This window comes from Liolophura sinensis, chromosome 1 (genome assembly GCF_032854445.1).
Source record: "Liolophura sinensis isolate JHLJ2023 chromosome 1, CUHK_Ljap_v2, whole genome shotgun sequence".
Taxonomy (NCBI): Eukaryota; Metazoa; Mollusca; class Polyplacophora; order Chitonida; family Chitonidae; genus Liolophura; species Liolophura sinensis.
Genome location: NC_088295.1, coordinates 64,565,687 through 64,581,673, shown reverse-complemented (window position 1 = coordinate 64,581,673; position 15,987 = coordinate 64,565,687). Strand labels below are relative to the sequence as shown.

The 15,987-nt window shown below is 35.3% G+C and overlaps 1 protein-coding gene across 2 annotated transcripts in view; it reads left to right on the top strand.

Moving 5' to 3' along the window:
• Positions 1-2,097: 2,097 nt before the first annotated feature.
• Positions 2,098-15,987, top strand: part of LOC135481870 (CUB domain-containing protein 2-like) — a 179,022-nt gene continuing 165,132 nt past the window's right edge. Inside the window, exons 1-2 of one of the 2 annotated variants that reach the window (XM_064761619.1) lie at positions 2,098-2,137; positions 3,934-3,973. In XM_064761619.1, the coding sequence (XP_064617689.1) occupies positions 2,115-2,137; positions 3,934-3,973 (63 nt within the window). In that variant the 5' untranslated portion in view covers positions 2,098-2,114. Of the gene's footprint in view, positions 2,138-3,799; positions 3,974-15,987 lie in introns of those variants that run through there. The other variant, XM_064761620.1, reaches the window with a different exon arrangement.

The window sequence follows — 15,987 nt, the reverse complement described above, 5'->3', positions numbered from 1 at the left end:
ATTGATCATGACTGCATGAAATTATGTGGATGTTTGCACGTAACAGACTAAATCTGTGGTGATAAGAGCTGTCATTGGGTTTTTACATCAGGCGATTTCTGCGCGGAAGAGTGAAGGATTATGTCAATGCAGTGCAAACCCCAAACCGTGCATATTGATGTGGAAGATGTGAGATGCATTGTAACTGGCAAATTGTCTAAATCGATGTAAGTCTGTTCTAACAGGATTTGACAGATTATTCTGTGGTATCGTGAACTCCCATTTTGCAGTAATTCAGTTTAATATTTGCGCTGCAGAGAATTTGTCTCTGAAGAAAGAATTTTTGTGTGACGCTGTCATAATTAATAATGGAGCGGTTTTGAATCTCGGACTAGCCATGTGCAGTTGTATGGTTATTTAATTGCAATCTGGAATCAAGAAAAAAAGCGAAAATCTGGGAAAGAGTGATTCGCATTTGTTAAATTGATTCATAAATATATTCATTCTTATTTAAGGAATGGGCTGTCAGAGTATACTCCTTAAAGGAGCTGGAGGTTTATCTTCATTGTTTGGACAGGTTTTTGCATTATGGCAGGCAGAGTTGTCTACCTTTCATTTTGTATATATATGTACATGAACTCATCATAATCATCTCATTTTGTATATATGCACTTTTTGGGAAAATATTTTAGAACATAACCTGTAAATATACAATGCAGTCTTTTTGAAAAAAAAAGAAGTACTTTCCAGTCAGTAAGTTTGGAATGAAATGAACAACCAAACAAAATTTACAAGCTGATATATGCTGTCTTATAAGTATGTAAGACATCTAAACAGGATTTGACGGGGTAATCATTCAGTTTGGAATGAAAAAAAATAATAATAAAATCAGAATCTCTGATTCACCCCAAATAGACTGTATTGATATGATACCCCACTCTTCTAGAAAATGCCATTGTTGCAAGACAAAGGAGTAAAACACTATAAAAATAGTGTTATATAGTACAGCAGTAACCATTATGAATGTATTTCCCCATAATATCTAAATGTATCCCTTTGTGCAGCATACTTTTCAAAGAGAACTACATTTCACTTAAAAAGGGATATGCCGGGATATTTCCCACTTTCTCAAGGCATTATGTCATTATCATGGTTATTCAGGAACCATGACTGACCATGCTGACAATAGTATAAAGTCACAGATGATCAACTCTGGCCTGTGGACCACATTCAGTGGGCAGTGCATGTATAGATGAGATATTCGCCTCTTCCACAATGTATACTACATTGTATCTCTGTATCTGTACTGTATCTCGAGTACACCTCAGTCATGTCAATGCTAAACACATGTACATCTATGCCTGTATACATTCACACTGAAAAGATATACCTCGGTTAAACCCCAGAAGCTTTGAAAATTTAAATAAAGTTAGGTGATGTGGTACCTAATGTGCACCTGAGGAACTCGTAGAATTTTTGAAGAGCTAATTCTATACAGGTAGATTTCTCCTTATTTGGATACAAAGTCATATAAGCAGTGGGAAGAGGGAAATCAGTGATAACAAAACAGAACATCCATATCCATTGATAAGCAGGCTTAACCCAGATCACGCCATGAGGTAGATGTAGCAGGCTTAGAGCCAGCTGGTGCTGGGTTAGCTGTAGCTTTAAACCAAGTGGTTTGTTGTTTACCTCAACCTGGTAAAGGATGTGTATGGTTTACCCTCGGTGTGCTGATTTCCACTATGCATAAAATTACATGATTTGTTTGACGTGGAAGCAAAAAAAAAAAATAAATAAAAAACTGTGCTTCTGTATGGAAGTATCGAAGAAATATACCAAAATAAAATTGAAGAGTTCTTCTGCTTCCGATTACTCAAAACAGTAACTATAAAAAATGATCAAAATATTGTGGTGAGAAATTGCACCTACAGCACTCAAGGATTGGATCTCTTAATTTTTTTTAATTTAACTGAAATATTTCCATCAGAGAATTACATGAAATTATCTGAAATGTGCCTGATTATCCACTACAAATGATTCTTTTATAGATGTGCCTATGGTGAGGTGGAGAGAGTTGGCATGTTAGGGGGAGAGAACTCCGTTGTGGATAGAGCGGGGTTGGGGACAGGAGAATGGTGCAGGGCACAAGTAGCAAGTGAGTATGTGAACATGAGGACAAAGGGTGATGTATTTACACTTCAATTTTGTACAGCTCTTTGTTGTGTGAACTTCTTAATATTGCTTCCCATTATTATTATCTTGTTAGCTTGTGATGTTTTTTTGGTGTTTATGCATATATATATATATATATATATATTATTTTAGTTTTTTACTATATTAAATTTATTTATTTGCATGTTTACATCATGTAGATATCATGTATAGTTGCTGTATAATTTGAGTCAGGTGTATTTGAGTCAGATATACATGATTCAGATATATACTGCTTCAGGTATGTAGTAATTGTGGTGTACCTATACTGGATACATTATATGTTGCCTGTGATGTAGATTACCTAGATTTAGACATGTTTCTGTTTGTGTAGAGTAGAGGCTTGGTAGTCTTATGAAGTAGTTTAAGTGTGCTCTTATCATTTTATTTGACATAATATGTATTGGTTTTGCTATTTTTAGCATATAATTGGTTGTATCTAGACATTTGATATTCATGTTAGTTTCGATTACTCTGTGAAATTTGCCTGCCAGGTGGTTTTGTGGTTAAACCTGTACATTTTAGTTATTTAAGCTGTGTTGTGAAGTGAATGCATTCTAAAGATCTCTTGAATAGTAAATTTTAAGAAAAAAAAAATTCAACAGCAGTTTGATTTTTTCCCTAATAAATAACATTATGTTTATTATCTTTTTGGAGAGAAGGGGAGTTTCTGTAATTTGTTTGTTCATTATTTCTTGATGAAATTATAATGCTGTAGCCATTCTTTGTGAAAAAAATCAAAAACAAAGAGCAGTATCAGCTCATGCTTGGCTATTATGAGATATTTCTTAATGATGACCAATTGTGATCAATCAGTGTCATAAATTTCCATAGAATCTGAAAAAAAGTTCATATGAAAAATGAAGTCATTCTTTGCCAAGAAGATAGCAAGAGAAATTATTAACAATTACAAAAAGAAAAGGCCTTCATTTCGATAACAGAACCCTTTCGGAGTTATATGCTAGTTTCTTATGGGTCAATGATTTGGATGTAACAGTATTTATGTGATGCACATATCAAAAGTAACTTCCATGTATTGATGCAAAATGAGATGAACACATTTCTTTCCAAACTGCATGGAATCCTTAATTCTAACATAGTATGCTACTGCATAGCTGTTAAGAACTGAAAGGTTTGAGGACATAGATATCTAGGCCTTTTCTTTTGTACATGCATGCCTGTCCTAACATAAACATTGGGATGTTCGGATAAAGTTGATTGTCTGAGGCGGATGTCAAGTTCAGACAGTTTTTTGGAATTCAGTGATTTCAACAAAGCGTGGTGAATTTAATTCAAAGATTTCAGGTCATATAAGTTATGTGTTTAGTTTTAAGTCTTCAGCAAAACACACTGAAACAGATGAATTTCAAGGACTCAAATAAAACCAGATTATCTTCAAAGATTTTGTCAAGAATAGATAGAATTTCAGGATTTGAACAAAATTGGTGAAGTACAGTGATTTTTTTTTTGAACAAAGAAGACAACATATACATGTCATATTCAAAGACAGATCAAAACCCATTGAATTCTAAGACTAGTAAAAGCATGCAGGAACTTCAAGATTTTGGCAAAGAAATTTTAGATTCACAATATAAAGTCCAATGACTTTGTTGATTTTAAACTCACATGGAATTAAAAAGCATGAACAGAAGCACATTATACATATCCAGGCTTCTCTGTTTGTGTATACAACGTCCCAGTGTTTATGATTTGTTATTACCATAAACTCCTATTAACTAGCCAGACCAGCAAGGAAACAGAATGCAGACTTGGGAATAAGGTAGGTGTGATGGTTGTGTTAGATTATTGTCTGAAAATTGCTTCCCAAAATTGGGTTAATACAAACAAGAATCCCACATAGTTTCTACCAAAAACATGTAATATGTTCTTGTAAACGTCTGTAAAATTATCTGCTCTGCTTCCAGATGATATTGCTGTTTTCAGACAATCTGATATTTTACATTAATACTGTGTCTAGTATTTTGTCTGTTGTTGTATGTACATGTGCAAATATTTCTGGATATGTCTCTGTTCATGAAATAAAGGGGCAGTTTGTTGGTGTTTTCATAGCCGCAGTTTTATACATGTATGCATGTCTTTGGGATTAAATAAAAACCAGAGACATATTTACATGATAATGACCAAATAAAATCCCCCCCCCCCACCCCCATACCCCAAAAAAATGTTTCTTTTACAGCCTGTAAGATAAATTGTTGGCAGAAAAGTTGCATGATCACATTGATGAATCAGGGGAAGTAACTGATGGTAGACAGTTGCACCTTCATGGCCTAAGAATAACAAAAATCCCCTTTAAGCTAACAGCATAATTATCATGCACATGCTATAGTTGTAGTGTAAAGGGAAATAAAAAAAATTATGAGAGCTGAGAGAATATTAGAGAGTTATAATAAAACTGAAAACTAAAACTTTTTGTGTAAGTCACATACTGCATCTCATTTGACACATGCCTGTATTTTTCCAGCAGGCTAATTAAACTTTCAAATCATGCATTTGTGAAAACTTCATATTATGGTTTTGAATTTTCCAGATTTAATTAATGTTTTCTTTTAAATTTCAGAAATGCTTTTTTTGTATTAGTTGTTAGTTCATTGTCTCAAGCAGGTACAGGCATATTAATGTCATTAATCAAGCATTTTTTTTTTTGTGTTAAAAAATACTTTCAAAGATATTGGGATTTATAAATACATGTAGCAAGTTTTCCATACAGGATATGTACACGCAGCGTATGCTCTCAGCATTATAATGTTCTCCTGTAATGGACACCTCACAAATGCCAGGCAACAGGACTTTGACACCACTTAATTGATGTCAAGTCTTCTTTTCCCAGCTCATCATGATGACCTCACATTAAAACCAGAATGACATTACAATAAAAACTGATACAATGTAACATTGTAGGCCTTGCACTACAATCCATTTTTGACATAAAAATGAATATAGGCCCTGCTTCCTGACAGGATTAAAGAAATATGCTGCCTCCCCATTCAAGGTGAACTCGAAAGGTTTATGGTTTGGTTCTAAAATCCAACACTATGTAGAGATTGTGATTCTTGCTGACTGATTAACATAATCTGTACTAAGTCTACTATTTTGTGATGTTAAATTCATAGCTTATGTGTGACCAGAAGTATTAAAGTGCTCAAATCTGAACTGTCTCTAAAACATCATGGCTTGTCTCCCTTAGAATTTTGCACATCATGACATTATGATAGTGGAGGTAAAAAAAGTCTTCAATATACTGTAGCATGTGCGTGGCCTGTCAGAAATGTTAGGCAACTATTTTTGATTACATTTACTGTGTAACATGGGCGTTTAAAAAATGTTTTAAAAAAAACCCTAGAGTAGACGGACAACGAACGTAGTAGAGTTTGCTAACATTTTTGACAAGTCACTTAATTCAGTACCAGTATGACTTATTTAAATTAGGGATACAAGAGTTTGATCCCAAAAATTTTTGTGTCTTATTCATCTGATGATCGACAATATCACACAGTTACAACACTTGGAAAACAAAAACAGATAGGCAATTTATCTTTACAATTATAGGTTATTGAATGAATAAGGCCTGATGTAGACAAGTTCTTTTTTGCTTATGTGGCATCAAAGCGTGAACGAGCTTTCAAGTTCTCACTTCCGCCACTCAAAAATAGAACCAGTTTATATGAACCCATTTTCATTCAGTAATCTATGTATTGTAGGGGACAAAATTGCCAGAAACAAAAGGTTTGACACAAAATTTTAAGATAGAAAAACTCTTAATACTTGGCTCAAGAATGTGTACAGAGAGATAAGATGAGGCATCTTTGAATCATGTCACAGTAGCATCATGTTGCTAATGCAGACCAGCAAAATGAATGTTAAAAGCGGGAAAGCTGGCACAACTAACCTTTATAAATTAATATGCCACATAAGAACAACTCTGTAGATAATTAAGATTTCTGCAAAAGTTGAAGGCTTTTGTATTTCACCTTTAACTTGCATCTCTGGAGAAGGACTTCTGAGATTTAATAAGTTTGATGCTGATTGGACACCAGTGTCCTCTTGAGCAAGCTTGGCTTGTCAGCTTAAGTACCATACTTATGACACTTGTCACCGTGGGGATGGAAGAGGCCACATTCACTGTCTTCATAATTAATGGGATGTCATTTTGGTAATGAGCCATCCTCTAATACACAGTGTGGACAGTAGACCCTTCCTATGACAGATTTCCGGGAATTTTAGGCACAGATGACAAGCGATGTGTATTTTGGCTATCATTAGAATTTTCATTTCACTTTTTTTCAGTTTTCATTTCTTTCTCTTTTTTTTTTTTGTTGGTCTTACCATGACATGTTTAGGAATCTTGACATTTATCATCATCAGTATTCAAATGCTTGGATCGTTAGAGGCTTAAGATGAAGATGGAATTGACAAAAATTCAGCCATTGCAAAGTATAATGGAAAAAGAGGAAGAGTTAGACATTTGAGAGTGAGAGATATGACTTGTTTGCGAAGGCTCTTGTTTTTTTTTTAGATTTCTAAAAGTTTATGATATGGTTCTTTTCCCTTATGTACATGCCTTCATGTTTTTTTCTCACCTGCGGGAAATACATTTAAGGATTCCCCTCAGGCATATGAATATTTACTCATGAACTCCCATCCTGTATACATTGTTTTAGATACATGTATTTTGGATATATTCACTGGTGTCCAGACAACTATAAAAGTGTATAAACATGTATATAAGCTATTGATCTAGTTTGGTGACCAGTTACAAATTCAACATTTTCATTATTTAACCATGGTTGTTCATGATATACGTTTTCTTTTTTTTTTTTTTTGTTTATACTGTTAGTTAAATGATTAAAATATTTGAAAGCCATTTACACTTATAATTCCATTTCATGATCTAAACAAAACAGATTTGCATATACACCTGATTATGGTCCTCAGCATTTCAGACTTCTCATGAATGATCATATCAGTCTGGGAAAAGTTGGTGTTATAAATTACAGTTAATGACAGTAAGTGTCATTTATGTTACCCCATAAGATTTGCCTACTGTGAAAAACTAATTGGTACATTGGAAAATTGCACTGAAAGACCCAGCAAAGAAAAAATTTTTTTATGTACAGTTAACAACTGAAGTTGGTCTGTCTAAAGAATTAATGCCTCCCACTTCACCGAATTGAACGAAACTTGTGACCGGACAGAGTTTTAAAATTTCCTGCTTATAAACGTGGAATACCTAGTGATTTATTGGAATGCTAAGCTTGTACTCCATAACTTTATGGGAAGAGTTTTACGAGTTAACAGCTTGTAAAAATTTTGTTTCATAATTTACTGGGGTAATGGATGGGCTTGAAACTTTTTTCAGTGCTGGTACAAAAATGACATGTGCATTATTTAAGTAGCTAGAGCTTCACATCTGTCAAACTTATGTTCCATCAGTGTTATCGGGCCTCCATAGTATTACCTCTCCTTGGGCGTGTGTTAACAAAATGGAAACAGCCATTAAAGCATCCGTAGAGAAGTAAAACCTGAATTAAGGCTGCCGACAATGAAGTACCAACTTTTGCTGGCATTAGCCTGTCAGCCAATCAGCTGCAAGGTTTTGGGTTAGCTGTTGAGTGACCTATTAGCAAGGGGTCAAGTGAGGCAATTTTGAGGCGCAGTTTGCGCTCTAAGTGGTACAGTCATGAAAACTCTTAATAAATCATGGCTAGAACCTTCCTGAGAGTTAGAAAGCCCTAACTGGATGAAAAAATGCGAAAAGTAACAGAACTAAGGATGTATTTGCATGCTGGAGAGTACCTTATTGCCCACTGGGCTGAAAGGCGCTTCCATTGAAAGATTGACAACTGGCCATTTCTTTGCCTGTCCATACAGTGTATGAACAAGTCAAGTAATTCTGCTATTAGAGCGAACAGCATTTTGGGAGCCAAAGGTCTTGAGTGTGAGGCTTGTAATGTCTTCTTAATGTCAAAGTTCATTTTCCATTTTAAATCGATCTTTTTTTATCTAAATTTAGAAACTGAATTTGTTATTCATAGTTCTCGCCATTGGCCACTGTAATGAGATAAATACTTTATCACTGTGACCACTTTTTTTTTGACAAGCGTATTTTTTTTTTGTTCAGTGATAATTTGTGTTTGAATTTTCTAATTATTGTCAGGTGTGGAAAGTTTGGATTGTTTTAAGTGCATTCTTGATGTCTGCTATTAAACATTTTTACCTGTTAATCAGTCTGTGTAACTAGGATGAATCACTGGCTTTGTTTTGAAATTTTAAAAAAGCTCATATTCAGGATTTGTATTTATTATTGCCCCTGATTACAAAAGGCAAAGAGGGCCATGGGAATGCTGCCGGTCTGTCCTTTAGCTTGCCCTTTTCATTTTGACTTCGATATATGGAAAGCAAATCAATTAAAAGGCATCACTTTGTCATGATCTGTCCCTATCTCCTTTGTTGAAAGGATGATTGGAATTGCTTTTTGCTTCTCTCCTTGATTCAAGATGATGGTTGTGAGGCATCTTAAATTTCATTCATCTTTGACTTAATGTCCATTCTTTAAATGCGATATCTGGAAAAGAAAGAATCTTTGGGAACTGCCTTGCCATTGGTGAAAGTTTGGTTGGGGTGGCTTTGTGAGATTGCATGCTTATTGGGTTCAAGCAGAGAACACTTTGACAAGCACTGTCATAGTAAATGTTGCTGAACAACTAATAATTACAACTCCTAGATGTGTAATGTGTATTGAACTTCTTCAATGTACCTTGTAGTTGTTAACCTTTTTTATGATTTAAACTGAACAAACAGTATGGAATTATGCAACTTCCTATAGACATGACCTTTCATGGGGACATATTAAGCTAATAATCTGACCTTGTTTAATTGACCTGGACCTTTGTGTTCCTCCAATAAAGTAACGCTCAATTTTTGAAAGCATCCACATCCTGTATGCCATGCTTGTAACGAAGATGGAAGTTTTTGAGCTAGTTTGTTTTGTATCAAGCACAGTTTTTCTCTTTCTCAATTTAATAACGTTATGCAAATATGCATGACCTTCATAATTCCTGACAAGAAAGTTTTGGGATGCCTTCTTAAGAGTGCACACATGTATATTGTTCACTGCAACTGCCAATACATCTATTTGTGGATCTGTCATTCTTTTATGCTTTGTTTTTTTCTTCTGTTATGCCATTCAATGCATTACATTTAACTCAATCAATTGTACATTTATTAATGCCACAGAGTAGACATGTAGTTAAAAATGCAATATACTATGTACAATGGGGTTTCATTAATGCAAAATCAGTTCATATCTCATCATGGATTGGTCACATGTTACATTTTTTATTTATTTACAAAAATCAAAAAAAAAGGTTGTCTTTTTTTACGTTTATAATCCCACTTGTTTGTTTTGTCAGCTTGTACATGTATATATTGAAATATCATCGAGTGTCATCATTTATGGACATTTATTCCAAATTCGCAGGCTCCACTGTCATATTTCAGCATAATCTGCTATTTTACATCACAGTAAATGACCTGTTGTTTTTGACTTCAAGGTCAGAATTTTTTACTGTAGAAAATGAAAATATCACTTGCAGATCTCAGTCATCGATCACAATGCACCAGTGTTTTGAGTGTGTAGGTTTTTTCTAGGGCTGACCTTTAAATGGTTTGCTCGTAAATTTTCTCACAATTTGATCCTGCAAAGTAGCATTTGAGAGGCTAAAGTTTCAAATTTTCTTCCTGTTTGCCTCAAAAATTTGACAATTTATGGTTGTCATGGTGATTTGCCAATCTATGTTACCAGCACCATTTGTTTTGACCAGTCCCTAATGATCAGATACACATTCACTTGTACCAGAATATATCTAAAATTGACTTCCTCTCTGGCTATACATGGGAAGGTCTGCCAGCAGTTTGTGGATGGTCATAGGTTTCCAGCAGGCTCTACCATAATGCTGGGCGATCGAAAAACACAACTGAAATAAATAAAATGTTCAAATTGCAAAATTTTGGTTAAAGTTTCTACAAGTAGGTCAAGTATTGCCCTGAATAAAAGGCTAGAGCAAAATATCTCGCAGTATTTTCACACTTGTTACATTTTTACATGTAGTAATTTCACATGAGAATACTCTCAAACAAGGATGATATTGTTTGTCGATCATTTTCTAAGTGACATTTAATTACGATTTATGTATTGTCAAGTCTTAAACTGTGAAGAACAGGTTCAGGACAAGCTTAAAGCTTTGGACAGCGAATTTCTAGATTTTCCTTTCTCATTTTTTGGGGGGCTCTTTAATCAAGTATTCTAATGGTTTGCATGAATATTTGTTGATTCTGACCAGTTGTAAGTAAATGCCTTTTCACTTGGAAAAAATTGTTGGTTAGTGCCTTCCTTCTTTTCTGGGAGGCCTTTATTTGAGGATTTAATTGGCATGAATCATTGTTGATTCTGATAATCAGGGGGTAAGGTATGTTGAAAGTAAACTCTGCTGTCATCTCTCTGTAGTTTCTGTAGGAACACCTTTGGCCAAGTTATCTGGTGATTAATGACCTATGTACGAGTTATTAGGTGCTGAAAGTCACTGATCACAAGCCCGAAGTGGTTTCATCCAATTCTTTGTATTACGTATGTAGTAATCTCTGGTGCACGTAAGAAGTGGCAAACTAAATGACAGTAATTGCAGTTACATTATATTTGGTTTTATGAAAAAGTAATAACATTGCTTTGAAGGAAAGTTTATTGTTTTAAACTGATAACATATTGGGCTCATTATTAACTGCATGTGTGTGAGTTGCTCAGCTCTGCAATTTGTCTTGTTCCCGAGGTCATTTTTTGGATTTCCAGATCAATTTGTTTTACACATGTTGCCCCTACATGTAAATGTTCTATGTAACAGCCAGGGCAATTAAAGCACTCTGATGCTAAGATTCGCAACTGCTGTTCTGAAAAAAAAAATTGTATTTTGAGATCCGCTGGTGTAACTGACCTTGCATGAGTACAAGAAGACGTGAAAACTTCAGAAAGAAAAGTTGACCTTGGATTCCCAAAGGTGACTGAACACACAAGTTAACTTAATAACGGGAACATATGGCCATCACTGGTTGTGATTTCTTGGTGGCTTGCTAACAAACGTAAGCATTTGGTGTATGCTTTGAAGTTACCTAAAGAATTACTGACCTTGAGGTCAAGGTCTTAGATATTAGTTTTACCACAAACGTAATGTGTGTTACAATGGTTTTAATTTGGTGAGCAATTTAATAACAATGCAAATGAAGTTTGCTGAAGCAGTGAAATCTTTCGTTTTCTGACTATATTAAATTCTACATTTGCTTTCTTTGATCAGAAAATGCTGTAAGGCAGATCTTCATTGGGTTTGTATTGATGCCACGAACCCATTGATGCTATGAAGCTGGGCACCAAGTGGTTATAAATCTATTTTGTAACCTCTGATTTTTGAGTCATCATGAATGCAAAGATCTATGCTTCTATAGTAGAATAACTGTACACACAGTTAATTTCACTTAGTATACTGGTGAATATCCACTGATGCGTATCCACATTCACATGATATTCCACAATACCTGACATGAATAATACCTGGGTTAATTAACAAGCAACATCTCATGCACAAAGCTGTATCCAGGGTTCATGACACAATAGCCAATCATATGTGTATTTTCTTCAGTTATTTCCCCTTGTGCACTTTCTTTTGTAGGCTTCTTTGTAAAGTAAATATGATGACTCGGAGCTAGCGACATAGATCAGCAATTTTAATTTTTTTTTTTATTAATTTGATGTTGTAATAGTTATTTGTATCTGTATAGCATACACATATCACTATCAGAAAGTAACGTTGAAAGAAGTTAGACAGTAGGGGGCTTTTTCTTTTTTCAACTGAAGTGAAGACTTAAGTGGTCCTTAATTTGAGGCATATTCATTTTGACTTACTGTTGTGCTGCAATGGACAACAGTGGATGGAAATTTTTCTGTTCAGGGTGGACTGTTTAGTGGCTTATTGTCTGAAGGTAAGACTGCCTGTTCATGAAAGGTGTGAATTAAACAATGTTGAATGCAACATTTGGTTTTCATTTTCGTCAAGCATTAGCTACTCATCTATCAACTTTCCCATCTGTGAATCTGTACTAGCTGAAGTAACTGTACCTAACATTCATTACTGTTATATAGCAATAATATATACTTAAGTTCAACATTTGTCTGTCTGTGTAGCTAGAACAACTGTAAGCAAATGGTTCTGGTTTAACACCACATGAACAGTATATTGCATCTTAATTAAGTCATTAATTTGACCATAATTTTTGGCACGTTTGCCAGACTAAACAGTCTTGAGGTCATATTGACTGGACAGTCTTCTGTCTCCTCTTGCTAATGGCAGTATGTACGTTATGACTGCATGCTACCCACGAAGTATGAGGCTGCTGACAGAGTGTGAAATAGCCCTAGATTGCTCCTCAGTTTTCTATTAGCCGGAGACCAAACGTGGTCGTTTGATTAAATGCTGGACAGTGAACGAGGCAAGAATGACGCCGTTCCATAGTTCCAAGGCCTTTGCAAACTTTTACCGGTCGTGTTGAGTTGATGAAATTTGTCTGCCGAAATAATTCCCTTCAGACATTTTAGCTTCAAAGAAAACCAGACACTTTCGAGTCTCAATTAATGCATACTTCCGGCTTTTCCTCTTTCGCCTGGCAACATGCTTCAGTTTTCACCTTGGTGCACAGGAAGTCTTCCATGTCCCAGTTTTCTGTCCTCCATAGTGTTCCTTCCTTGACATCCTTTGTGTTCCTATGTCTGCAAAAGGGAACAGTTCACCTTTAGTGTAAATGGAGACCAAGGGACCTATTTTAATGGCCTCTCTTTCGTGAAAAACATGCAATAATTCTCTTGTAACAAACAGGCTTTGTGGAAGTCCCTGAAGACCTTGAGAATAAGTATGATGGCGACATAATTGAAACAACCCTCAAGGGAGCCCTTTGTATTTTGTTTATTACATGAAAGAGCTGCAACTTGGATCCTTAACCATCTTGAGTGTTGAAATTTAAGAAAGCATAGTCAGAATCATTTGGTGTACTGCATACACAAATTATAAATGAGTCAGTCTAGCAGAAAAAAATTAATGTTGAAGCAAATTTCTTCATGTTAAGCTTTGTAGATTTAAATAAGTCTTTTTTTTTTTTCAATATTCAAGTTGCATTTTGTAGATTGAGTTTCTTATTATTTATAGAACCTTAGCTTGCTCATTTTGGGATGCAGTTTATGTAATCCGGCAGGTTTCAATGTGAAATCGGACTGACATGAACTATGACCCTGTCTGATAACACACAAATCTCATTTTGTATAATAATTTTACTTTGATTACTGTAGTTTTTCAACATTTTACATGTTTTCAGGATGTTGACTCATACATATTCTGAGGGTATTATTCTGTGAAGACTAGACTGTGAATTCCTCTTTTTGTCATATCCTAAATTGGCCAACCAACGAATTTATTATACGAATTACGAAGATATTATATTACATAATATTGCATATGGTGTTTTTTCGAGATAGGCTGGCAGCATTGTTAGAGCATGTAATGTCAGAAATATTTGTATTATTTTGATCGGCTATTGCTCTCAGAGTGCTACCATGGGTATCCAGTAGCAGGGTTATGTCACCGTCAAATGAAGGAACTTGTTGTTGAAGGGAAAATGAAGCTGAAAAAAAACTGCAAAACAAGTCATGTTTTGATGTTATTTAGGTTGTCAGGTCACCATGTGATACTGGGTTATGCTGCATATCAAATACAACAGTGATGGGGTTGGTGTGATGTTGGAAATAGGCACAGATGTTTTTTGTCATTTATACTCTCATCTAACATTAATTTGTCAAGTCTGCTCTCCCTTGGTGCTAATTCCAGGCTAATACGCCTACAGTCTGGCAAATACAAGTCTGTGTATTTGTTGCTTACATGTACATACACATTATTGTGTTAGGGAATTTGGTTCGATATATGCATATAGATTGGGAATTGATAAAATATATCAAAAATTGTCAGTAAAATTTCAACATGTAACTATAAATTGTGAGAGTTTGTGAAAAAGGAAATGTAAGAAGTATTCCAAACCGTGGATGTAGGTTCATGAATAACTAGGGTGATTTTAAAGCTGTAGATATGTCCTTGAGTGGATTTATGCTAGCTATATGTCTTTAGGTGAAACCATACACAAGGTGATGAGGTTTCCATCTGTCTGTTTGTCAGTCTGGAAATTGTGACATCTATGGACAGGGATTTGTTGGGGAGGCAAAGGGCACTTAATATGATGGACCAGACCAAAAGGCTTTTGATGAAATTGGAGTAGTGGAGAATATATCTAAGTGAATGTCAAGGATTGTTGTCGTGAATTACTTTAGACAAGGCGGCTTTGACAAATGTTGTCATGACAACAGAGCCTCCGGTTCTGTTGGTGGGTTTTTAGATGTGTCCATCAGAAAGTGACACAACTTAATAACTGGTCGAGCTTGCTGGCCCTTGACTGGCAGTCGTGGAAATGGCACTATGGCTTCATTCACACGGGAGAGTTGAAGACAGTGCTGAGAATGTGTTGGCTAATCCAATTGTCATCAGGACTCTATTTATGGCCGGTGAGAAATGATCTTTACCTGAAGAAAGTAGTTCCTATGGTGTGAGGTACACGTAGGCTCTGGTCAGTGTTACTTTCCTGTGTTATATAACCAGCGAACATGCGATGTTGCCAATCGTGTGATTAAATGCTCTAGCTGGCTTGCGTGGAGTAATAAAAGTAACATGCGATAGTGAAACAAAATTGTTGCAAAAAAAAAATTCTTTTTGGATTCCTGGCCAAACAATGACATATTGGCATAAAATGAGTGTAACGGTTGACATCATTCCATTCCTCTGTTCATCTGTGTATAAAACACTCCATTTCTTGCATTCCTGCTCCCAGGTTTACCAAACTTACATACCACATGCACACTGTAACAGGCATTTTCAAACTTTTCCCAACAAGAACTATTCATTTTCTGTGAGTTTGGTCCATTTGTTCAAGGTCATTCAGATCATTCAGGTTTTCTGGCAAGTTTGTACATAAACATGATAACACTTGAACTTTGTAAGCTAATATCACCAGATTTAGGGCTGTGCCTTCATAGCAGGGTTTAATTCAATTGAGAATAGAGCTGACATATATGCTGGGAAACAGTCATTAAGGGATTTGTATACGGTGATAACCTTGCATTAGTCTACAAGTTGATGAATAGTGTGTCATTTTAACTTTTGGAAAAGAACTGTTGTTGGGGTCTGTCTGTCCACATTCAGTATAAGACGGATCCACATTCCGTATAAGACGGGCAGCAGTTTTCTGCAGTTTGAAAACTTGATTTAGAAGGTCTTTAGAGCAGTTCTCCCAAATACTTAAGTAATAATAAATTTGAGGTAGTATATAGCTGTTATAAAACAGCAGTCGAATGTTTTCTGGGAAGAGTGTCCTGTTTTTCCTTAAGAAAGAAAGCAATTTTGAAGCGGTTAAGCATACATGATTAACATGAAAATTAAACATGAGGTTTTCATCAAGATGCAAACCAAGCAGCCTTTGGGTATACACTCTTTCAATCGGTACATTATTAGTGCTTATTGATGGTGTATAGTCAGTTGTACTATTCTTTATTTTTCTGGCAGAACCTAACAACATAAACTTGGTTATATGTGGATGAATAATCATCTTATTCTGGAGTCACCAGTTTTCAGCACTTTTGAT